Genomic DNA, 26,642 nt, shown 5'->3' with positions numbered 1-26,642 from the left:
CTCGAAACATTATCTAAAGACATTGAAGCCTCCTTCAAAAGGTATCCAAACATTTATGTTAATCGCCTGAACCTTTGAGGCATGCAATACATATAGAGCCTTCGAAGAAACCTCAATTGTCGATGCATTCACCGACAGTTTCGAATAGGTTGTCGAAAGCGTTCAACACCTTCATCTTCGTCGGAGCATTCTTTGCTCTCGAAGGTCAGCAAAGTCTATATCCAATTATCCAAAATTCTTCCAACCCATTCCTAGACCGGATTTCTTTAGGAAGATGGGTTCAATCTTTGAAGAAAATGAGGAAGAAAATTAGAACACTTTTAGGTATGAATATGGAACACCAAATGTTCCGGAGGTATTCATTTCAAATGAATCCAAGATGCAGAATCTTATGGAGACATAAAAGGACACACGTAGCTGGGCAACATCACCAGAGACAGCGGTTTGGTCATCCTGAAATATCTGGTTATACCGATCCCTCTTACAGGGCAGTAATTGGTAAGGTAGCTGAATATCTGGGATGGTTGAGATATGCAGCTGCTGTGGAGATGGATGACCTCACTGATATTCTAGACAGTGGGCCAGTTAGAGAAGCTGTATTGCCACTTCATGCAGCCTTGAAAGTAGGAGTAATGGAGAACTACTAAAACCAGATTCTGTTCCATCTGTTAATGAAGTATTACCAAATAAATACAAGACTGCTTCCATAGACCCTCAATTTTTTAACAGGCACCCCACGCCTGAAAGCTTAGTGGTTCAAGCAGCAACAGCTTCTTCGAAAGCTGCTGCCTATCCTTTTGCTCCGGCAGATAAAGATAATGGGAAGATTGACTCTTTGGGTAAAAGAATTTTGTGCAGGAAGTATGGCACTAAAATCTACCAATGCTACCAGTGCATTAGCAAAATACACACATGTGGCTGCTCCAGCAGCAGATCATGTACTGGAGGGAGAAGAGAGAGAAGGCTTTTTAAATCCTGATATAAGATGGCAGAGATGCCATGAGACAATTCTACAATCTAGTCTGGATACAGTGGACTCGGTCAGTAGAGCCATGGCTGCCAGCAGAGTACTTTGATGCATGTCTTGGCGAAGAAAATCTGGATTCTCGGCAGACGTACAGGCACGTCTGCTAGACATGCCATTTGACGGCACTTCTCCATTTGGTGAGAAGGCCGATAGCATTCTAGAAAAACTACAAGCGTCTAGGGCTGCAGCAACATTTTTAGGGGCGGCAATACGACAACCTCAATTTACAGGACAAGGATGGAGAGGTCGTTCTTTTCATTTAGATTCTTCCGTATCTAGAGGAAAGGGTCAGTTTTAGCAAAGAGGACAAAGACGACCATTTCGTGGAAGAGGTAGAGGAGGAAGGACTCCCTCTTCAACACCCGCAGAATTACCATCAGCTGCAGGTGGAACAGCATAATGACTACTTCACCCACACATATTGGCAAAGCATAACTTCGGATTCATGGGTGTTACAAACATTAGCAGACGGTTACTGTCTCCCATTCCTAAAAAGACCTCCCGATTGCCCCCCTCCAACAGGCGATTCTCACCCCATTGGAGAAAGGTGCGATTGAAATGGTACCTGTAACAGAGAGGAACCAAAGTTGGTAATCTCCTTACTTTCTAATACCCAAGAAGGACGAAGGACTGCAATCTCATTGTGGACTTAAGATGCTTGAACAAGTTCCTCAGGAAGGACAACTCTTTCGCAGATCCTTCAGGCCCTTTGACTCCAGGATTGGTGGATGTCATTGGACCTTCAGGATGCTTATTTTCATGTGCCGATACATCAGAAGCACAGAATGTACCTGTGGTTTGCGGTTCTCATGATCAGTTTCGAGTTCTGCCATTCGGGCGCACCTCAGCCCAGAGGGTTTTCACCAAGCTCATGGCAGTGGTGGCAGCAGGGTTAAGGAAGGAGGGAATTCACATTTACTCATACCTGGACTGGTTGATCAGAGCGGTTTCTCCAACAGTGTCAGTCATCTCAGGCGCATCTGCCACTTCCTCCATGAACTGGGCTTCTCCCTGAACTTCAAGAAGTCCCATTTGATACCTTCTCAGAAGCTACATTTCGTTGGAGCAGTCCTGGACTCAGCCTCGGGGAAAAGATTTCAGAGTGCCCAACGTCTTCCGGCCTATGACTTCCTAAGGTTGCTCGGCCTCATGGCATCCTACATTTTCCTGGTGCCAGAATCCCGTCTGAGAATGAGATCCCTTCAGTGGGCTCTCAGATCCCAGTGGTCTCAATTCTCTGGTCTCAGTCGGAGTCCAGACGGCATATCAACTTTTTGGAGCCGAGTGCCATCAGACTACCTCTGATGGACTTCCTGCCCTCAATACGGGGCAAGAGTGCCCTGATAATGACGAACACCACAATTGCCATCCATTACCTCAACACGAGAGGGGGCGTAGGGTCACTGCCCCTGTGCAGACACACAATGCAGCTCTGGTTCTGGGCACTAAAAGAAGGAATAACGCATCTGGAAATTCATCACGCCAGAGAAAAGAACACAGCGGCGGACGCTGTAAGCAGCCAGAGCACGATCTCCCATGTGAAGTCCTTCAAGAGATTTTGCCCTTTGGTGAACCCCTAAAGTGGATCTGTTTGCGACCAGTGTCAACCGAATGTGCAAGCTGTTCTGGTCCAGGGAATTTTCTCAAAGAGGAGCTCTAGGGGACACGTTCGTAGTGGACTGGGTATTTCAACTCTTGTATGCATTTCTGCCAGTTCCCATCATTCCTCACGTAATACAGAAGTTGATGAAGTTTGGGATAACTATGATCCCGATTGCTCTGGATTGCGCCAGGAGAACGTGGTAACTGGACCTTCTAGAAATGGCCATCTGCCGTCTGATTAGCCTTCCCCAAAGAGAGGACCTACTCTTGCAAGAGGAAGGTTGCATTATTCACCCAGAGATCAGCACTCTCAACCTTCACGCCTGGTGTGTAAAAGGGTGAGATATGAAGATGGGGACCTTCCGGAAGACCCAATGGAAGTGTTGCTTTCAGCAAGAAGCCCAGCAACTAAATCCCTGTATCGCTGCCGTTGGAATATATTTCGCTGGGAAAATAAACTAGATCCTCTCTCATGTAAACTTCCCCAGGTTTTGTCTTACTTCACTTGACCCATTCTGGGTTGTAAGTGGCCACGGTGATGGGCTATTTAGCGGCCCTATCAATTTTCAAGCGATCTCCGGATGAGGGACCATACTTCAAAGTGCTGATAGTGATACAGTTTCTGAAAGGCTTAACAAATTTGTTTCCGCCTACTCCCTTCATCGTGCCATTATGGGATCTAAATCTTGTACTAAGATGTCTTATGGGAGCTCCAATTGTGCCCATGCATTTGTGCCCTTTAAGGATGCTCATCATAAAAACTGCCTTTTTAGTAGCCATCACATCTGCTCCTATGGTAAGTGAGCTACAAGCTCTATTTTCCAAACAACCCTTCACGTCCTTCTCCAAGGATAAGGTCGTTTTAAGGGTTAAGTCAATTTTCCTACCAAACGTGTCAGAATTTCATTTGGCACAACGTATTGCACTACCATCTTTTTATCCTTCGCCACATCCATCAAAGGAGGAAGAGAGACTACATCGCATAGACCTGAAAAGTGTAGTACGTTTCCATATTACAAGAACTGCAAGTATTTTTCAAGATGATCAGCTTTTCATTGGTTATGCTGGCCAAAGATTAGGCTTAGCAGTCACAAAAAACTCTAGATGGATTGTTATGTGTCTAACAGTGTTACAGGTTGGCAGGCAAGGATTTGCCCGAAGGTCTGAGGGCGCATTCCACTAGAGGGGTGGCTGCTTCCTCGGCTCTAGAAAGAGGTGTACCAGTGAGGTACATTTGCAGAGCGGCCACATGGAAGTTCCTTCATACATTTAGTAAATTCTGTATAGATTATTTTTCAGGAGAGGAAGACAAATTTGGCAAAGCTGTCCTCCATAATATTAACAAAAAAGTATATTCTTGGCACACTCCGCCAAACTCAAACTGCTTTGGGAGTCTACCAAAGAGAAGGAATATGTGGAGGACACAATCCATTCGAAGAACAAGTTATTTACCCGTGGTAACGTTCTTTCGGCATGTATGCCTCATCCCCTCTTGCCTAGACTGACTGTTTTACACCTTTCTTTCTCGCAAGATAAGACTATCTCCTCCTACAAGGAAAAAAACGAAGAACTGAGGTAACGGTCAGCGCATATGCTCTATATACCAGCGTCAGCATCCCGAGGGACGCTAAGGAGACCGTGGAGGACCAAAGGTTTACGCTGCATGATGCTCGATCCTATGAAAAAAAATTTGGAAGCAAGTTGCAAGCAAACTTGAATATTTCAAACATGAGGAATACGTGGGAGGAACATCCAGTCGAAAGAACGTTACCACAGGTAAGTAACTGGTTCATCTGACTTTCCATGATTTGAGGGTGGTGCTGCAGATGCAACCCTCTTTCATGCCGAAGGTTCCGCTGGAATTCCACATCAACAAGCCTTTGGTCTTACCTGTGTTTTTCCCAAAGCCTTTGTCACCGGCTGAAGGGGCCTTGCACTCGCTGGACGTTGCTCGTGCCCTGAAGTTCGACGTGACCTGCACAAAGAGCGTTTTTGGAAGAGTTCTCAACTGTTCGTGAACTTTGGTCCTGCGAACCGTGGGAAGGCCTTGTCCAAGGATTCCATCTCGAGGGGGCTTTCCGGCTGCTTCACGCACTCATCGGTTGACGAATTGACTGCTGCCCGGCCATTCGAGAGCCCACTCCACCAGAGCGATTGCTGCAACGTCAGCGTTCCGGTTTGGTGTGCCCCTGCTGGACATCTGCAGGGCTGCTATGTGGAGGTCCACACACACTTTCACTAAGTTATACTGCATCGACAAGGAATCCATGGAGGAGTCCAGAGTCGGCCAAGCAGTGCTACGCAACCTGTTCACTTGAGGAGAGTCTGTTCCAGAGGTGAGAATGAATTGCTTCTGTTGAGCCTACCTCCCTTGGTTGAGTAATGTTGTACTGCTATGTATTCGTTATTCATGAGCATGTGAATCCATGCCAGACCCCATATGCTGGAGAAGGAACAAGTTACTTATCTGTAACTAGTGTTCTCCAGCATGGGTCTGGAATGGATTCACATGCAAACCCTCTCTCCGACCCCTATGCGGCTCTTCTTGGTCATACTGCCCCTTCACGTTCATACCAAATTTGAAGATGGCTGCCAGAGGAGGGGTTTAGGGAGAGGACTATCATTGGATGGGGCAGTATGGCCCAGAGGACAGTAATTAGGAGGAATACAGTTTGTAAATGAAAGTGAAACTTTTTTCTTTTACCGAGGATTCCCAGCCTGACAACGGGAAATATTCATGAGCATGTGAATCCATGCCAGACGCATGCGGGAGAACAATAGTTACAGGTAAGTAACTTAATCCTAATACCCCCCCACCCCCAACCCTTCATCCCTTTACTCTCTCCCTGCACTTGCACTTTGTGAATGCTCTTAAGGCCTAGTAAGTCTGCCTCCATCTTTCATTCTGTTCTTATTGTAACTCCCATGTTCCCTCTGTTGCCCTGTGGTCACTTTGAAACGCAATTTACTTGTTGCACACAATAAAATAAAGAAAAATAAATACTTCACTCAAAATACATCTTGAAGTTCCATCTGTTCTGACCAGTACATAAACTTCCTTAACAATAAGATTTTATGGAGCTGCAAGTTCGGCTTAAGAGGGCATAGAATAAAGTACTTACAACATATTATGAGGTGTGGGTATTCTCCCCAAGGACTGCTTGTCGGATAAAAGAATTAAGTGGCCACGTTGTCCATTCATCTTGTAGCAATAAACTATGCAATAGTGCTGCCCTAAATTGAACAAACCCTCTCAATCTCAATTTTAAATCTGTGGTCAAAGTTATTTTGCAAATTTAGTTTAAGAACGACAAAATAAAGTGACCCAACGTTTCAAAATCCTTTAAGCAAAAGGTTTGAGAATCAATCTGCCCCAGCCATTTACAAGTTCTAGAATTCAGAGCGAGAAAATTAAACCATAACCGGACCAAGTATAAATGTTCCGATACACCTATGCACTATTCAAGGTATGGCTTCAATTTCATAGGTGACGTAATTACCAGATGGGCTCTATTGAAGGTTTTGCCATTTCCCTTTGTCCTTGGTAAAAGTTCAGCAACATGACCATAGCCTTCTCTTTGCTAAGGCCATCTTTCAGGTGTGGATGTTCAAAGCGATGACCAGCATTTATGGCTGTGAGGGTAGCTTTTACACGCATCATCAATCTGATTTTAAGTAGACTAACATGGGAAAGAACATCAGTCCATATAAATTCAGAACAGCTAGCTTCCCTGTTTTCCAACGTTGCCAACCACATCACTGCCAGAGCTGTGAATGGCAATCTTCAAGAAAGGGTAATCCAAGCTTATTGTGCTCAACAAAGGTTTGGGCACTAAGTGGGAGGGCCAAAATTGATACCGTGAATATTTTTCATTAAATGCAGTTGGCAGGGGGACTCCAACGCCCCAAATCTCAACACCTTAAAGATCAATTGTACAGTTCTTGACATTCTACACCTTTGGCATTATTGGTGATTAACATACCCTTACGGACCTCGCAAATCTAGAAATCCGTTATGGCCTTGGACATTTTGATTCCGTAGCATGGGGTATGGCATGGATTCACATGCTGTAGTAAAAAATAAAAAAGGTTTCACTTAAAACTGTGTTTCTCCTCTAAACCAATCACTGTCCTCTGGGTCATACTGCCCCATCCAATGGCCGTCCTCTCCCTAAGCCCGTCCTCTGGCAGCTATCTTCAGATTTTTACTGTACGGTTCAGTGATGGGAGCCTGAGTTTGCTCTGTGAGGCATGCCTACGGTTGTTTTTCGTTTTTTGGCTGAAAAAGGTTCTATTTTTGTTCTGAAAGAGCCTGTGTGCTCTCTTCTTCATCTGCCGACAGCGGGGATCAGTCGTGTGTACATTTCTGCACCCCTGAAGGGCGAATATCGTCGAAGATTACAGGAGGCCATCAGGCCTACTTAGCGCCCTCCGACCATGGAGGAGAAGGAGGGAAGGTCCCTCGTCAAGCCCTGCACCAAGTGTGGGCTAGGGAATGAGTTTGTTGAAGACAGCACCTGCAATGCCTGTACTGCCTGCATCCAGACCACAGGGAAACTGAGTGCGAGATATGCTTTGGGTTATCCAAGAAGATGACGAGGGATATGCATAGTAGAATGGCGATGTGGCTGAGCACCAAGGCCTCTGCCCAGTGCTCCAAGCAGGGTCATGCCTCACCCAGGACTGGACCATCCGAGGAGCGGTCTTCTAAGTCCATTGAGGGCGCCCCATCCATGGGGGCCCAAGACAACGTCAATACCAGCAAGTTCGAACCCACTGCGTTTGCCGCAGAAGCGGGTCCCAAGTTGGACAGGGCGCGATAGACATTGCTCTCCGCCTCCATTGCAAGCCGGCAATCAAGCTAGCTAAACTGTGGAAGAAGTCAGAGAAGCAGCGGACGGAGGAGAAGAAAGCCGATCAGCCCAAGCAGGCCCAATCGGCACATGATAAGACTTTGTCGACGATAGATCTGGTGGCGGCTACTCTCACTACGGCTAAGGAGGCCGACCCTGTGAAGGTTTAGCCTGCAGCACAGAAGGTATCCCTGCCTCCGAGGTGCGAAACCGCTGCAGGGACTTTGGCAACGGCTGTGGCCTAAGTCATGGAGGTCTCACCCACAGACAACGAGGACCAGGAGTCTACACACTGTCCACGAGTTCATGGATGACAGCGGCGCCGACTGCGGCTCGGGGCCTAGTGTTCCGATCCTGCCAGCTCAGCCGAGCCAAGCACCACCTCCTCCTGCACCTGCTACACTACCAGCATATCGGAGGACCACCACACCCCCTACCCAAGCCCATCATTCAGCCTGACAACTCTGCCCAGCCCCACTCATCCACCCACGCCCAACATCCGGGACATGGATGTGCGACTCTGTGCAATAGAGGACCGTCATGGGGCCTTGGCTGACCTGGTATAGCAGCATCACAACGAGCTCTGCGCCTGCTGTACAAATGCATACAGGCCAGCAGCTGCAGGAGCATACAGGCCCAGGGACAAACCGCTGCTGTACTGGTCATGCTGGCCCAAAATGTCCGTGAGGGGAATGAAGGGGGTCTCCGCCATGGCTGAGTCACTCTCCCACAACCTGCAAGTTATCCTTGAGTACATGGCGGCTGTGATGAATTCTATGGCGTCCTCACGAAAACTCTACCTAAAGTCTCCTCTCAGGTTGCCAGGGAAAGGCAGATGCTTCCTGATCCTGGGAGCGGTGTAAGCCCAGAGGATCAACTGGGAGGAGAAGAGATCAAGGGAAACAGGAGGACTTCATAGGATGAGATGCTGTACTTGTCTACCTCCAGGAAGGGAATATATTATTGCCAGTGCATGTAGTGGCATGTTGTCAAAGAGAATGGGTACTCTCTAAAGTGAATTATAATAATGTGAGTGAAGACAATTATAACCGATCATGTATTAAGAGTGAGAAAAGCTCTTACAAAAACTATAATACTCCAAGAAATAAGAAATCCTACAAGTCTCATGAACATCTTGCAGAGAAGTCTTTAAAAACTACCAATCTGAGACTAAAAAACCTCACTACTCCTTAAAATCAAATAAATCTTGTTATCCTTGTGATACTCCTTATAGTGAAAAGGGTACTTTGTGGGGAAAATATTAAGAAAAACTGGTTTTTGTTTTGGCAACTTGAAGTCCCAGAATTCCCAGAGTACTGGGACGAAGAAGAGCGCTGCAGAGGAACAAGGTTACAACAAAGTGCAGCCCATTAAGGTTAATGGCCCACACCTGAGGATGGCTGAGAGGCATTAAAGGCCGCCTCAGGTGCTGGCCATTAATCCAAGCTGGAGGAAGGTGAGGCAGCCGAAGAAGTAGGAGGGCAGTGGTAATAGTGTTTGGAGGAGTTTTGAAGCCTCCAAGAAGCAGCAGAGGAAGAAATAGCAGAAGATCCACAACACTGGGACCAGAGTTCTCTGAGCGCAAGCCAGATGGCGTTCAGCTCCAGCCAATTGATATGGTATTCCTGCTCCTGTCGAGTCCAGGTGCCGTGGACGGAGATATCGGCCAGGGTGGCTCCCCAGCCCTTGAGCAAAGTGTCTGTGGTGATGGTGGCTTGTGGAGAGGGCTATGTTGAACATCAGAGAGCAGGGGGAGACTGTAATAAGTGCCTAAAGTCACAAGGGAGAACCATAGAAATATGTGGGGCTGCCTGCTGAATAGCCAAACATCTGTGCCTAACACTCCTGGGAAAGGGGGGGGGGAGATGGTGAGGAAGTTTTTTTGAAGGCAGGACTGGTGCAAGCTGGGTGATCATACTGGTGACCCACCCGAGTAGCAGTTGCCAGAATGCCCACCTTACTTGCTGGTAACTTGGAGAGCGTTCAATTGTGGTGCCCAGCCAGGAGAAAGGCTCTTGTGGCCAACCAGGTACTGCAGGAAGAGAATTGGTGGTTTTAAATTTTGGAACCGGCGTAGCAAGTGTATTTCTTTTCTTTAAAAAAAATTTTTTATTGCCATTTCATTAAACATTAACATCGGGACTCAACATTGTCCCCAACCCCCACCCCTTCATACCCCCCTCCCTCCCTACCGGTAATAGCTTTCTTGCAGTGCCTTAGTGTGCCAAGTATGCTGTAGCAAGTGTATTTCTATGCCCATGCTAACAACCAATGCTTCTACTGGGTGCCTAAAACGCTGTGTGCGCGAAGCACATCTTTAGATCAAATTCGGGGGCTTACCTGCATGTAGATAGTGCAGGTACTAAGGGTAGCAGCCTTCGGATTGAAGCACACGATACGTGCAGCTCATCTGCAAGTGCACGCACTGGGCAACAAGACTTCCTGGTCGCGCGCGGTAGGAGGCGGGGGTCATTGGGGATGAGCCAATCAGGAAGCGCCACATCGGAATGACACGTGATGATTGGCGGCTGGGCCCGTGAGTGCCAGATGACATCCACAGGTTGCGAGGGCTGAACAAGTCAGCGAAATGTTAAGTATGTAGTAAACTGAATAAAGTAACCGTGGATCGTGATGGCCCACTGTACAAACTGGAGAGTAAAAGATATTGGGAACAAGTGAATCCAGAACACTCAAAGGAGGGAGGAAAAGGATTGGTGGCGGAGGAGGAAAATGTGAAGCACAAAAGGAAGAAGTGGTGTCTGCAACTAAGCACATCCTAAAGCCAATGAGAAAAGGCCAGATGTGCAAACAAAAATGGCACACAGGAGGAGTGGTCAGAGGGTCATGCTTGCAGCGGAAATAAAGAAAATTGCGGATGCTGCTGACCCATAGGAGGAAAATGGTGTCTGCAACAATTACATCCTAATGCCAATGAGAAAAGGGCAGTTGTAGAAGCAAAAAATCAAGGAATGGCACACAGGAGGGTCACATGCTGGTGTGGTCAGGGGGTCATGCTAGCAGCGGAATGATGAAATACGCAGCTGCTGCTGAGCCATAAATTCAAGGAATGATTCACTGAAGGAGGCAATAAAGGCACACCAGATGGTTGCAGTTATCGAATGATTGCCAATTCTTGCCACTGGATACATTAGTTTAGACCTTGATGGCAAGCGTCTAGTTTGAAAATCCATTTTTGTTCGAGTCTAAACAGAATGTCATGATAGTTCCCTCCCTCTTGCTGGTGGTTTTACTTTTTCTAAGATGGTCCATTCAAAGCTGTCCGCTGTATGCCCCATAGCTAGGAAATGGGGGACCAGGGGAGCTTTTGCTTTTCCTGTTCTAATACAGGACCGGTGTTCGGTCATCCTGGTTTTTACTGCTCGGGCTGTCATTCCTATGTATGTTAGCCCGCACGTGCACGTGATCATGTATATAAGACCTTTAGTGTTACAGTTGGTGAATGCTGTCTGCACCCAAGTGGTATGCTAGCCTATCTCGATGCTGGTAGTTCTTCTGGTCTGTATGCACATGGAACACTGACCGCAGGGAGAGGGTCCTGTTGGGGGGTTGGAGTGCCATAGTTCAGCCTGTATCGGTGGAACCGGATTCGGTGAAGGAAGGCTTTTAACAAGTTTATCCCTCACATTTGATCTTCTTTTGAGGGAGAATCGAGGTTCCGGTAGGGTACCTGTCCCAGTGTTCAGAATGGGCCATAGTTTTTTGATTTCTCTTTTAATTTTATTCAGCAGAGGTGAGTAGCTCAATATGGCTGTAATATACATCTCATCTTCCAATTTGCTGTGCTGTTCCAAGGTGACCGATCTAGGGATGTTCTTGGCCCTTTTGTATGTTTGTTGGACAATCTTGGGTGGATAACCCCGTGCTGTGAATTGTTTTTGTAGGGCTTTGGCCTGAGATGTGTAGTCAGTGGTGTTGGTGCACAGCCTTCGGTAGAGGAGGAACTGACCGAATGGAAGATGGTCTTTTAGGGCCCTTGGGTGGTAGCCGGAAAAGCTCAATAGCGAGTTCCTGTCCGTAGTTTCTTTTATAGACCTTGGAAATCAGACTCCCGTTGGATGCAGAAATAGCTAGATCGAGAAAATGGGTCTTTTTTTTTAATCCATCTCTAGTGTGAATTTGATATTGGGGTTCAGATTATTAAGCCAGAGATGGAAGCAAATCAGCTCTACTGCGTATAAAGATCACAAAAATGTCATCAATGTAGCGGCGCCAGGTTAATAGATGTCATGGAATGCATTGGTAAGCGGATAGATGTTAGTGTGTTCAAAGAAGTCGACGTAGAAATTGGCTAGGCTGGGAGCGAAAATCGCTCTGATTGCAGTCCCCGAAATCTGTTGGTAAAAACGTTGGTTGAACAGGAAGAAATTTCTAGTCAGAGCTAGTTCTGCTAGTTGTGCTATTAACTCGGCCGTGACACCATAGAGTTCTATACCCGAAGTTAGTAAGTTGCGCAGCATATGCAAAGTGTCCTGCTGCAGGATCTTAATGTAAATGGATTCTATGTCCATCGTTACCAACCAATCTTGCTCTGGATCGAAGGACAGGCCATTCAAGAGGATAAGCATGGCTGTTGCCTAAAGCAAGAAAGAGAATGGAGTTGATCCCAGACACAATAGGGCAGCCCGGGGGTGGCAGAAGGGCTTTACCCAAAATACATAAGGGCTTTCTGCCACCTCCGGGCCACCCTACTGTGTCTGGGATCAACTCCATTCTCGAACCTTTATCACAATATGTGGATTTCTTTATCGAACACGAGATTCCCAAAATGAAGTAGTTCGTCAAAGACTCAACAGCTATGGGCTGCAGACGCGATTTTCATTATCCGACTGCAAGCTTGACCCTCTGACCGCTCTTCCTGTGTGCCATTTTTGTTTGCACATCTGGCCTTTTCTCATTGGCTTTAGGATGTGACTTAGTTGCAGACACCACCTCTTCCTTTGTGCTTCACATTTTCCTCCTCCGACGCCACTCCTTTTCCTCTTTCCTTTGAGTGTTCCGGATTCACTTGTTACCACTATCTTTTACTATCCAGTTTGTACAGTGGGCCATCACAATCCACTGGTTACTTTATTCAGTTCACTACATACTTACCATTTCGCGGACTTGTTCAGCCCTCACAATCCGTGGATGTCATCTGGCACTCACAGGCCCAGCTGCCAATCATCACGTGACCTCACGCATCATTCTGACGTGGCGCTTCCTGATTGGCTCATCGCCAATGACCCCGCCTCCTACCTCACGCGACCAGGAAGTCTTGTTGCCCAGTGTGCGCACTCGCAGATGAGCTGCATGTATCTCGCGCTTCAATCCGAAGGCTGCTACCCTTAGTTCCTGCATTATCTACATGCAGGTAAGCCCCCGAATTTGATCTAAAGATGTGCTGCGCGCACACAGCGTTTTAGTCACCCAGTGGAAGAGCCTTTCTCCTGGCTGGGCAACACAATTGAACGCTCTCCAAGTTACCAGCAAGTAAGGTCGGCATTCTGCCAACTGCTACTTGGGTGGGTCACTAGTATCACCCAGCTAGCACCATCCCTGCCTTCCACCCACTTCCTCACCATCTCACCCTCTGCCCCCACTCCGGCTTTCCCAGGAGTGTTAGGCACAGCTGTTTGGCTATTCAGCAAGCAGCCCCACATACTTCTATGGTTCTCCCTTGTGACTTTAGGCATTTATTACAGTCTCCCCATGCTCTCTGATGTTCAACATAGTTGTGCGTTACATCATGAGACAGCCCATTGGGTCCACTGACTACCTCCCTTTGGTCTATCCATTTTTTGTCTCTTCTACAGGAGACGGAGCAGCTCATCCATATTGTGCCCCAAGCTTCGGGCATGCTTTGGAAGACAAATTTGACGCTTGATTGAATAAACGGTCCTGAAGAAGATGGTCTGAACATCCTACTCCATCGAAACCGGTCGACCCTCTTCACAATGGATGGTACCATGGCCATCTTGTAGATATCCCCAATAACAAGGGGCGATACTTTACAAACAATCCACGCCCATTACTCACACCATGAGCCTTTTAAAGTGTTCTACATTTACAGGCATTGATGTACCAACACCAATTGCCCTTTTATATGTTAATAACATTTAGCACTCCAACTAAAATCTCCTTAGGGTAAATAAAATATACACAGAAAAATCGCATGGTCTATGGAACACTCATGTAAGCTATTTAGCTCTTCTGGGCAGTGATCTAATTAGCAACTCTGCCGCACTAAAACATTGGAGTGGTATGGTGTTTTTATGGTTGCTCTTCATTGCTACATCCCCCGTATCCAGAATTCCTTAATGCAGGTCAGCACGCCCACATTTTTGGTAGATTGGCGGGACAGTTTTCTTCCTACCCTATCCCTATTAGATAGGCGTTGCACCACCCGCTGCCTAGGGATAGGCACCATTGAGTAGGGACAGGGTGTTCTAGTAAGGGCTAGATAGCTACATAACGTTTGTCAGTCTAGAAATACGCATACCTCTACTTTGAGACAGCAAACGCATTTTGGTGGCCGTGGGCCAACCGTCTCATGCAAGATATGACAAAATATAGGTTTTCGAGTTTGCCAATGAACGGCCATTTTGATGTAACAAGAATCGCCATTTTGTTTTCTAACCATTGCTCATTACTTTCTGTTCCTATTGCTTCGCAGTATATTTTCCGCTTACACTGCTCGACTGTGAAACATTGTTGTCTGTGTGTGAAAAGGACAAGGCCGCAGGGCCGCGAGGATAACAAGAGTTCGCTGAAACACAAACGTAGGCAGCGCCAGGAAGAATGCCCGGCTCCCTCCCGAATGTAGCCTTGAAGCAGAGCTGCAGGGCATATAATCATTGCACAGCTGCCAGCCAGACTCGTTATATGGTAGAATGTGTTACAATAATACCGCTAAAGGCTTGAATTATGCTTTTCTTACGGCCCCCCTTTGCTGAGCCGCTAGAGCATGTCGACTCCCAGGACGCGAATAGCACCCGATAGATAGCAAGGTCCGGAATGCAACTCCCCCCGTATGTGGTTCGCTTCCAAGAACAGAAGCGCTGTGTTCTATTCAACAACTGAAAGATGCCTTCGCACTCACAAATTGCAAATTGTTACTAGAATAGATGTTTGAAGGTGTCATAGTGGTCGGAGATGTCCATCATCACACCAAGTTCAAAGAAACTTGAATAAAGGGGGGGTGTTAAACATGTCATAGCTGATTGTTTCATATGCATTTTGTATATATGTAACTGATGTACGTAATTCATGGCTCTTGCGTCCCTCGAGGTCTAGAGATACACGTTGCGGGGCGTGAGACCGAGTTGGCCAACTGAGACTTTCGCTTTGCAATAAAACCCTAGCTTTGGGAATACAACCTTGTGTCTGGCCTATCTATCGTGTGTGGTGACTCGCCTTGTTTCCATAGACGTCAGGGTCCCCTAGGGGCCCCTTTCACGTTGGTTCCTGACTCCCCCCTTCTGCATCCAGTCCTAACCAGCATTTCTAGACACCAGTTTGCAGTGCCAGGTAGATGCGGCACATACCCACCTGCACACCAGAGCGTGCCAGATGTGCTGAGAACAACATCACATGGTCGAGGGTGCACCCCTAGGTTTCTATGCCCTTCTCCTTGGCCCAATGGCAGAACCTGGTTAATTTGCTTTAATATTGACTCCTAGTGGATGCACCTCTTGCCCCTTGGATGATGTCCAAAATGTCCTGTGACAAATGGAGGTGCTGCATGGTTACGTGCTCTGGAATCAGGCTGCTAGGGCCAACTTCTCTGGGGAGTGGTGGACTACCACCCCCCCTTGTTGTGATAGTAGTGGATCCGGCCCCAACTGGGAGGTGAACTGGTGGTTGATTTGACAGCCGTAACAGCTCTGAGAACCATGGTCTGGCCGGCCACTGTGTTGCTATCAAGATGAGACGCAGCCCCCCCTCCCCTCCCCCGTTTGCTAGGGCCCATTCCCATGTGTCGATTGTTAGCCTGCACAGAGGAGATCATCTGGTGTCCCCCTGTTTGTTGAGGTAGTACATGCAGGTGCAGACCGGGCTGTTCATTACCGGGAGGAAAGCTTTCAGAGCTAGCCATATAACCATCATTTCGAGCCAATTTATGTGCCTGTCTTGGTCCCGTATCGACCAGAGGCCTTGGACACAGTTTGTTCAAATTGGTTCCATAACCCTTGAGGGATGAGTCTGTGGTAATGGTGAACGCGGGTTGAGGCTGCCTGAATGGTCTGCCCACCAAGAGATTGTTGTCGGTCCTCCACCAGAGCAGGCCATGGTGGAGGGGAGATGGTATGCTGACTAATGCCGCTTAGGAGACAGTTCCCAGATTCCAAGAGTACGAGAAATGTAGCTGCAGCCTCCTCATTTTGAGCCTGGTGTGAGGCACCGCCAGAAGACACGTTGCCATAATCCCTAGCAAGTGCTGGTACCACCATGCAGAAGTTACTGCACTGCTCAGGAAATGCCCTGTAGCCGATTTGATCGCTGCAGCCTTGTCTGCGGATGGGCAGATCTTCTCACTTTCATATCCCAGATGAGACCCAAGAAGGTCAAGGACTGAGTAGGCTGAAGCCGTGACTTCTTGAGGTTGATTGAGAACCCCAGTTCGTATAGCATGTCTGTAAGCATGGCTGCTGTGTCCTCGACTCTCTGGTGTCTATTGTATCCAACTACACAGGACCTTGTTTAGGAATTAGGGTTAACGGCCACCTGTCAAGTTATCTATCTGGGTAGCGAAAGCAGATGGGGTGCCTAGCCCCTCCATTGCTTTTTACAAACATTAGCTGGACACGTTAGACCAACATGAATAGTTATAGCAGGGAAATGCCTCAAAGACGGTGGTATATTTAAGGTTACAACCTGGCACTAGTATGGCTTGTTCTTGCATGCATAAGCTGCTGGCTATCACAAACAAGTATCGACAATGCCAAAAGCTTAGGCATTTGTGTAGGAATAGGAAATGAACTTGCCAGGCACTGATGTAGTGGTATTGACTGTCTAGTGATGGTAGCAAGTGCTAAATGGTGAGACTAGCTGGGCTTTTAATAGCAGTGCCTGGCAAATGCCTAATACTTCTACATAAACCAAAACTGGTGGCTTTGACAATGCTACTTTTTAAAATGCCTTCAGTGAAGGACACACAGTGCTTATAAATCGAGTGGCTGAAGTCAAGACATATTTAATACATCAGTAGCGCCGTTTACAACTCTCAGAAGACCGCTTCGAGAAAACACTAGCAGGCACTTTTAGAGTGCAAAGTTTGATGGTACGACTTAATTAAAGCAAGCTAAGAGTTACCATAAGGTGGTGTGTTGGGAAGGGAGTGGCAGTAACTGGGTGGAAATGGCTATAGGGATTAGCATGGGCAGTCAATGGGTGGGCAAATAAAACACCTCCAAGATTCGTGTCCCTCCTCATATGCCATTTATCTGTACTGTAATGCAATAGTTTTGTATTATAGATGGCGCTAAAACAGTAAAGTGTTACTGAAAGACCGTACATTTGTGAAAATAAGAGCAGTAGATTACAAAATAATCACCTCCAAATCCATGGCACACACTTTGAAGTGTGAAATACAAACTGGTAATGTTCGCTGGTGTTTTGGCCACAATCCCACCTTACTTCCTTTATACCAGAATTAAACTCTGAAGAACAGAACTTTTCCGATGTTTACAGCTTCAAATTCAATTTCTCAAAACCGGAAACTACTCCAGGAGAAATCTCGACAAATAGGCTGACCGGTTTCGAAAATGCTGGGAGCAATTTAGCTCCTGCTTCTACCCACCCAGTGAGATCTTAAAACCAACAGCTACCGGGGGCAATTTTGTCTTCCCAGACATACGGGTCCCTTACATACATGTGTGGCATTAACTTTGCATGGTTTAGAATTTAAATAATTAGGACACATTTAAATATAATGGGTCATACAGAAAGACATTAGTGTGCATTTCATGTGGAAGTTAAATTTGCGGTGTACTTGCTCCTGGTTCCCCAGTGGGAGCTCCAGCCTACTGGGTGATGCCCGACACCCAGAATCTGGATTTAGTCCTGCTCATCTTAATTTCAAACCCAGAAGCTAGACTTAGCTCCTGCTCATCTTAATTTCAAATCCTGGCTGATAGGTCTGCAAGTTGTCTAGGGGTGTACATCTCTCTGGACATTGCCAAACGCTACACGCTCCACTACGTTGCCTTCTATATTTCTCTCATGAGATGTGAAGTAAAGAATGGGAAGATTACAATCTTAGGGAGGAGTTTTCAGTCCACAAAACTGATGTAAAAGGTTCACTAAAGGTAGTGCAGTTCTTTGTTGGGTGTAAAGTAAACTTTACCATGTAACAAGGCTTCCAAGTCTGACCGAATATTTAAGAGCAAGTAAATCTTGTTTATTTTATTGTTTAAAGTGCGGACCAAGCTCGAGAGCAGCAGAGTACTGTACAGGGTGTGGTCAGACAACGTTTATGCTGGCGTCTTAAAAGTTGCATAGTACTAGGAGTTGCAGTGTGCGCTACCTGGATAAGTCCTTGGTCAGGTATTGTGGAAATCAAAGATCCAATGCTGGAGATCTTAAGTGTCTCCTGAGCTGGCCGGCTCATGAGCTTGGAATGAGGCACAGACTGGATGCCATTGTTCACAATCCTTCTCTTGCTGTGACACTTCAGGCACATGCCAGTCATATTCCGTTCTGACTCTTTTGCTCTGCCCAATTGACAAGCTGCCATTTTGTGTTCACACTTCCCAGGAGAACAGCAGTACCTGGTGACAAACGGGACTTCTGTTTCTTAACTTTTCAGCACAATTGCATGAATGTCCAAAGGTACTTGCAGGTCTTGTACAGCGTATCATTGATCTGGTCTTGTACAGCTTATCATTGATCTGCCCTTAACAGCTAGTCTTTCAAGGTACCAGGCACCAAATAGCCAGAGGAAGAAGGGCAGTCAAGAGTTGCACTTTGAATTGGTAATGCTCTTTCATGAAACCAAGTTTCAGAACGGCTCGTGCTTTGGGTGTATGAGGACCTTTGAGTACACAATCCTGAAGAATGAATACAAGAAAATCTAATCTTTATTTCATTGCAGGTGAAACTGAAACCAAACGCTTTCTACCCTCAGACACCAGATTTCCAAGAATGAATCAAGCAAAAGGAGACAGTATTTGACTACTCTTTTGTTGAAGTTGCCATAATATATTCTGCTCATAGGGATCTCCAAGACCAAGTGCACCAATGCCTTCAATTTTTTCATTCCTGCTGAAACAGTAGGGTTTGAAAATGTTGCACCAAAAAGCTCTGAACCTTGCTTCCAGATACTTGGAACTAAAGGGAGCTCAGGAACTGGATTCAGAATCCTGGTAAAAAGAAAATCTACATCTTCACCTTTTTGCGTGATCGTTAAACCAAACTCTGTTGCCTTCTTGTGACCCATTGTGAGAAATCAGAGAAGTCATCTGGAGCAGAAGCTCTTAAGTGAAGGCAGTGTATTCTTCAGGATACCAACCTTTTGTAGTATAATCCTCATGGATGGATAAGTTCCATGTGATGGATAAGTTCCATGTTAGTGTCCAGGACATAGGAGTACAAATTGACACATTTTCCACCTTATAAGAGTCCTCATGGAAATCTTACAACAAAGCTGGTATTGGAATTTGAGAAATGTAGGCCTGCTATGTTTTGCATCCATGTGGTGACCTTTTGGTGAACAAGAAGGATCTTCTGGAAAATACTCCTACAAATATATATGCGAAGTCTGGCAAATTGAAGTGGAACATTGAGGATTTTGAAGTGTCGTGGATTGGCTTCTATGACCGAATAGAACCATAGCTATTTTGAAGTTGGCTTGTTCTCCAATGGAGCGATCAGCATTAAAATAACTGCCGATTTAGATGGACCTTTGGTGTCACTGTGCTTTCATTATCCTGCAGTTTCAGGATATTTTTGACATTCCATACTGCGCTTTTAGACACAGAATCTGTCGGGGTTGGGTCCATCTGTCAATCTAATTACATACTCCAGTCCAGGTTTTGGGTTAATCCAGGTATATACATGCTATCCAAGAGGCAGAGGGCCGGAGACATACTAAATACATTTGCTTGCAGCAGGCTGATAGGACCTGGAGAGAAGCAGATTACATTCACCTGTTGGAAGCTCAGGACAACTACGCTGGAGAAACCTTAATTACAATACACTGCTGCAGGCTACTGAAGTCTGGAGTGGGCTTAATTGAGCACAGCTACCTGAGACTGCAATAAGCTCCACCCCTGTGGGGGAGTGGACTGGTTGGGCTTGCATAAGCTCACCTTCAAGAGTAGCAGTTCTATCTACTGCTTTCATTGGGAGATACTGCTTTTGTACTTTGACCAGTTTAAACCTTTCTAAATACCCTGCTTTTCGCTTACGAATCCTGCTGCTATGCAGCACATTTTCCAGTCTGCTGTTGTAGCCTGCCAGTTTAAACCTTTCTGGAAATCCTGCTTTTGCCTACTGAATCATGCCTGCTTTGCTGCAACTCCTGTAGTGTTTGCAGTTTTTGCAGTTAAGGACATCTAGGTTATGTTATGTTATGTTACTTTGCATTTATATAGCGCCTTATATACCATTGGTATGGTCTGAAGGCGCTGGTAGGTTGAACGCCCTTGGGAACCGAAGTTCAAGTCAGTAGAGAGAGTAGAGAGAGTCAAAGGTGCGTGTGAGCACCGGATATGTGTGCAGCTGGTGTGGCATTCGTGTCATGGCTGCTTCTTAGCGGTAGGTGTGGTGGTTGGGAGGTCAATAGTATGTGTTTGTTCTGGCAAGAATTATCCAGACCGATCATGGCTGCGTTACGCCTGAGGAGAACGCCTGGCTGGGGGGTGTGTAACCAGCAGTGTTTAGTTAGAGTGATGGGGAGCATGAGGCAGATGTTGGTATGAGAACAGCTATTCCGAATGGTGTCATAGTATCGCTGTGTTCTATTTGAGTGGTGGTGTAAAGAAGAGAGTAAGCGTGGAGATGCGAGTATGGTGGTTTACTGTAGGTGCTTGAGATCGCGCCCACTCCAATACTTCCATGAACTTCATCCGTTCCATGTACTCCAACTGTTCCATGCATTACGACCGTTTCAAGCACTCAGACCATTCCTTTCAGTGTTCTTTCAGACATTCCATGCCCTCCAAACCATTTCATGTACGTCCCGCCATTCTGTGCACTCCAACCCGTTCCATGCATTCCGTTCCATGCACTCCCATCCGTTCCATGCACTTCAACCATTTTATGCCCTCCACCATTTTATGCACTACTCCCGTCATTCGTTCTAGCCACGTTATCCTTTGTCCATGCATCATCCATACACATAAGTCATCTTCGCACTGATCCTTTCATTCGTTCGGTCCATGATGGTACCCTTTGCTGCCTTTCTGCAAACAAAAAACTTCCACTGGAAAACACAAGAAACGTTTGTATGTAGCATGAGTCACTTTGCTTGGAGTATAAACTGTACTAGGTGAACATTGGTTTAATGATCACAAGTTATCTGTAGCAAATCAAATTAAACATTTTTACTAACACATACTGGAAATGTAAATGTATACATTATATACATGAAACATTGCCTTCATATGTCGATATTATAAGGTAAGTTGTGAAGCTCATTCTATAAAGAAGAAAGCAAGTGCGAAATTGAAGAGCCAAGAGCCCCCAAATATACAGGACTTTTTTATTGAGGTCAGTTATATTCAATGATGTATATAGAAGGGCATGGAAGGATTTCTTAAAATACGTTGTTTAAATGAGTGGCATGAAATGGAAAAGCGACATAAGATGCTAAATCACTTACTTGCCCAAACTGCATTAAGAAAGCACAAAGTCCCACAACAATACACAAGTATCTGTGTCAGGTGCAAAGAGGTCAGATTCTCTTGAGCAAAGAGAATGGATGCGAGTGTGGGAGGTCGTCAGGCATGCTGGGGAGTAGTTTGTCCTGAATACAGAGCACTTAAAACTTAATATAAGAGATTAGACATAAGCTTTACTAAGAAGCTGTGGCCCCATCCCGCAACCAGAATTGATGTCCCATAGAGATGAAGGAAAGGAAATTGGACTCTTAGAGCACTGCTGCTACCACTGAAATGTTTTTGTGTATCGAGTCCAGTACTGAAAGCTTTGAGAAGATGAGAAGATTCTATTAAAAGCTAAGCGAAATACCATTAATACACAATGTATCAATGCTGTTATGGTTCCTTAACACTCAATTTAAATACCGAGATCACCATTTTATTGGTAACAGACTTCTTAAAAACACATCACCGTTCTTTCAGCATCTTACATTCACTCGACAAATGGAAATACATATGATATATTTTATTTGTATCACGCTCGTACACAGGTGTTTCAGAGCGGTGGGAAGGGGGGAGAGGTACAACAGTTTGCCAATTCGAAAACTTCTAAGCACAATAGCATTCATGGTTAGTCTTTAACATAAAAGTGGGGACACTTTATTTTACTTTAACGCTACAAAGGAAATATAAAACCAGTTATGTTCTTACCAGGTGCACTTTGTGCAAATCGTGCTTCTTGTATTACTGCTAGTTTTGGCTGTAGAGTGCTAGGTTCAGATTCCACAGGGACAGGAGAGCCTTCCCTCGACAGGCTTTCAGGAGTTTGGACTCCACTGGAGTGGGCAGACAACACTCCTGAATGATTTGGAGAAGCTGGTGCACTTCTGTGGTTTCACAAAACAAACTAATTACAGTTCATAAAGTAGCATTACATCATACGTTACATTGCACATCTTCTCATTCCCTCAAAAGACAACTGAAGCTCACTTAAATATGAAAAATGCTACATGCCAGTAGTTGCCAAGTCACTAGCTGTGCAGCATAGTCCACGATGTAGTGGTCAGACTGAGGTATGAGAACTGGTTCTCTAAACTAAGTTAGATGTTGACTGGGAGTCTGTGATAGAACCAATGCATGATATTATTTGCAACTCTCAATGCTCCCAGTCCACACTACTCCGTTTTTTCCTCCCAACTATTTTATCCAAAGCAGAGGAATGTAAGAAAGACAAAGGGGTCGGAACTTTACACAATAGCATACCTCTGAACGGTACATTTTTGTCAACGGAGGACTGGATTTTGACAGGTCTTTTAATGTAAAATAAATAATGGCATTATGTAACGTTGTGGTACAAACAGTATTTGGATACAAATTGACATTTGTAATTTTGCAGCTCTATTAGGTAAGGGTCAATACCTCTTTCTGAACTAATTAACACAAGCTGTATGTGAATCTACAGCAAAATATTACGGAATTCCTGACATAATTAAAGGCATCAGTGCAGCTCTAGATAGTGAGGCTAGAAGTGAATTTTAGACAGTTTTCCTTCGACTTAAGTTTTAAGTAAACATACATTTGGATTTGTGAAAATCAAGTTTTAATTGATACTTTTTCATAATTTGGTTTTAAGTCCGTGAAGTGCAGAAAAAATACATCTGCAGAGGTATTCATTGTGAAGCATTTTACAGATGAAGGGGGTATGAACACAGCGGGGAAGTGCATGTGACAAAGGGACGAGACTGGTTTAATATAGCCTCCAGGCTGAATTTAACTTATTTTAGGTAGTAAAATGGTCAGGGAAAGCCACTTACCTGGAGGTTTAACCTGCATAGAAAATGACATACAAATCATCAGAAATACAATTACGGGGAGTAATGCATCTGCTTAGATTCACATGCTGTGCATATAGTGGTAATCGTGGCGTATGGCATCTTTCTTCAAAGATCGAAAAGGGACGTCGACATGGGCGTGACTAACACTATCCCCAAAGTGACGTGTAGTGTACACAAAATCCTTCACATATCGAGGTCCCACTGGTGGTTTTTGTTCTGCCGTGAGGAAGCCTTACAAAATGCGCGATTGAGTACAGAAGAAAGAAGGTGTAAGATGTCCATGTTCCTTCTACCCCAAGAAGGGGAGGAATCGATCTAAGCACATACAATCATCAGAAATACAATTATGGTGATAACTGTATGTCTTCTGATGCTTATGAATCTGCTTGGAATCACATGCTGTGCAAAGACTAGCAAGCAGTACCAAGAGATGGTGGTGGGAAGTGTGAAGGAACAGTAGCAAAGAGATGTTTTCGCATCGCTTGTCTCACCCGAGAATCAGGCTCCGAGTGCGTGTGTCTAAGTAGTAACGTGTGAAGGTGTGAACAGAACTCCAGGTAGCTGCTTTGGAAATAGAATCAAGCGGAACCTTTGCAATAAAAGCTATAGAAGCTCCGTCCCCCTAGTAGAGAGAGCTCTAGGTGTAAATGGTAAGTGTGTTTTGGCAAGAGATTAGCACAGTGTGATGCATTTAACTATCCGTTTGGAAATAGCCGATTTAGAGACGGGGTCCTCTTCTCTACCAGCTGCCACAGAGAAAGAATTGTCTTGTCTTTCCTCAGAGCTTTAGTCTTTTCAGGGCAGTACACTACTGCTCCCCTAAAATCTAGTGCATGGAGGCTTCTTTCAGCATAGTGTTGGATTCTTAAAGAAATTAGGACATTCGATTGACTGGTTTACGTGGAACTTCGAAATGAATTTAGGCGCAAAACATGGGTGTGTGCGCAGTACCACTTTGTCTTTGTGAATAGTCACAAATGGGTCTTGAATTGAGCAGTCCTGCACTTCACTACACCTCCTTATGGGAGTGATGACAACTAAAAAGGCAGTCATAGGTGAGGGCCTTAGGACTAGTACTATGCATTGGCTGAAAAGGAGGTCCATTAATCTTGTGAGAACATTGAAATCCCATCTGGGAGTTGGGTTAGAAATGGGAAGGTGAAGTCTTTTTACCCCTTGCATGAATGTCTTAATTACAGGATTCTTCCACCATGAAACCTTGCTCTTCGTTAAACACCCACAACGGTAGGGTGTTTAACGAAAGATTGAGTGTTCAACACAGCACATTTCAACCAGTTCATACAATGAAAAGCCATATTAGGGGATAAAGGGGGTGTATTAGTTTCAGCCACAGCTTCCATACTCAATAAGCATGTGTCTTCCTGTGCCAGCATAGCACTATGCCCATCAATTTGGTCTGCTGGCTGCACTAAATTACTGCCATCTTTGTGTGAACTACAATGAGATTGTTCAGCAGCTACAGAAGGGGGAATCAAAAGTGGGTGAGTAGCTTCCTGCGAATCAGACAAAAATGTCCCAAGAAAGATCATGAATTAAATCCTGTGAGGATATAGGTATTGATGTATTTAGAGAGCTTGGTAAAATGGTATGTTAGTGCTCTCATTGGACCCTGCAACTGCTATTGGGGAGGAATTGTGCTGCATCTTGCTTTCTGCAACGGTATCAACAGCGGCTTTAGAAAGGTAGCGCTGTAAAATAGCTGAGACACGCTGAGATTTGGGCCCGGCAGATGGATCCAATCTAGGCATACTACTGCAGTACATAAGCAAAATAGAAAGCACCAGAAGCTGTAAATAGAGAACAAAATAGGAGTGTTGAAAGGCAGTCTCACCCAACAGAGGATCACAGTAGCTTTCCAACTTCCCATAAACCGACACGGATCAGTCACAAACTGGCGCAAACCTGCTAAAAAGGTACCAGCGTGCATGACCGTAAATTAAGAGCTATGCGTGCAGCTGGGAAATGTAGTTCCTTGGAGCAATTCAAATGAAGCAAATCTTGAGAAATGCAAGCAAGTCAAGCAACACACAGTAGTTACAATTGAGTAAAACGCCAGGCATAACCGTTCAACAAGCTGTACTGGTGACAGGTAGCAGCATTTCAGTCCACTCTGGTGCAATCCAGCTAAAAAGCACCAATGCGAACGCGCCAGACCGTAAGTTAAATAGTTATATGTGCCGCCGGGAAATGTAATTCAGTGGAGTCTATCGGGAGTAAAGCGACAAATGTTTTTGACAAGAACCGTAGTGCTGAAGCTATTCAGACTCGTATATAGCAAAATAGATGAACTACTCAAGGTCACAATTCAAATGAAGCAAACATTGTGAAATGTAAGTAAGTCAAGCAGTTACAGTAAGGTCCAACGACACAGCTGTGCATAACTTTCAACAAGCTATCAATCTCCGGTGGTCATCAGTTTGTGCCACGAGTTGCCTTCTCCCAGAATATCAGCTTCCTAGCACCGAGGAAACCTGCCATGGAGCCGCTTCTGTGACAGCGACTAAAAAATCGCCTGTTGACTGCAAAGGTTGACATTCGCAGGAACTCTCCTTCCTCCAACCACTGAAATGTGCCGACCAATGAAGGTCTTGAGTCACTCTGTCCGGAATTAGTAAGGAGATCTGACATGCTCCCTGAGAATTGTGACCACTGGGTCCTTAGTGCCCACTGGAGAGATCTCATTCTCAGGCGAGCCTCTGGCACTAGGAAGATGCAGGATGCCGATGAGGCTGAGCAACCTCAAAAAGTCGAAGGCTGGGAGACGTTGGGCATTTTGAAACCCGGTGACCATCTGTAGAATATCTTGAGCCCTCACCTCTGGTGGCAAGGCTTTTCCCAGGGATGTGTCCAGGACTGCTCCACTGAACTGGAGTCTCTGTGATGGTATCATCTGTGACTTCTTTAAGTTGAGGGAGAAGCCCAGCTTGTGGAGGAAGTGGCAAACAATCTAGATGGATCTGAGCTTGTTCCAGAGATACTACTCTGATCAACCAGTCGTCCAGGTAGGGGTAGACGTGAATCCCTTCCCTCCTTAGACTTGCAGCCACAACTGCTATTAGCTTGGTAAAGACCCTCGGGCGGAGGTCAGCCCAAATGGCTGAACTCGAAATTGATAATGAGAGTTGCCAATTGCGAACCCCAGGTATTTCCTGTGTTTGGGATGGATTGGCACATGGAAATAAGCATCCTGAAGGTCTAGAGCTACCAACCAGTCTTGAAGCTGGAGGGCCGGAAGGATCTGAGAAAGGGTTACCATCTTGAATTTGTCTTTCCTAAAGAATTTGTTCAATTCTTGCAAGTCCAAGATGGGTCTCAATCCTCCGTCCTTCTTTGGTACTAGAGAGTAGGGGGAATACCAACCCATGTCCCTCTCCGCTACAGGTACTAGTTCTATGGCACCTTTCTCTAGCAGGTCTAAAATCTCCAGCATAAGGAGCGGGTCTGGAAACTTCAAAGAGTTGCTCCCTGGTGGATGGCAGGAGTT

At 45.6% G+C, this 26,642-nt stretch overlaps 1 protein-coding gene across 5 annotated transcripts in view; it reads right to left on the bottom strand.

Moving 5' to 3' along the window:
• FOXK2 (forkhead box K2) overlaps positions 1-26,642 on the bottom strand; it is an 833,912-nt gene that overhangs the window by 160,417 nt on the left and 646,853 nt on the right. For all 5 annotated transcript variants that reach the window (XM_069654528.1, XM_069654525.1, XM_069654526.1 and 2 more), the window contains one exon: positions 22,014-22,189. In XM_069654528.1, coding sequence (XP_069510629.1) covers positions 22,014-22,189 — 176 coding nt within the window. The remainder of the gene's footprint in view (positions 1-22,013; positions 22,190-26,642) is intronic.

This window comes from Ambystoma mexicanum, chromosome 3q (assembly GCF_040938575.1).
Source record: "Ambystoma mexicanum isolate Mex_15411 chromosome 3q, UKY_AmexF1_1, whole genome shotgun sequence".
Classification (NCBI taxonomy): Eukaryota; Metazoa; Chordata; class Amphibia; order Caudata; family Ambystomatidae; genus Ambystoma; species Ambystoma mexicanum.
This window is presented reverse-complemented; position numbering and strand designations above follow the sequence as displayed.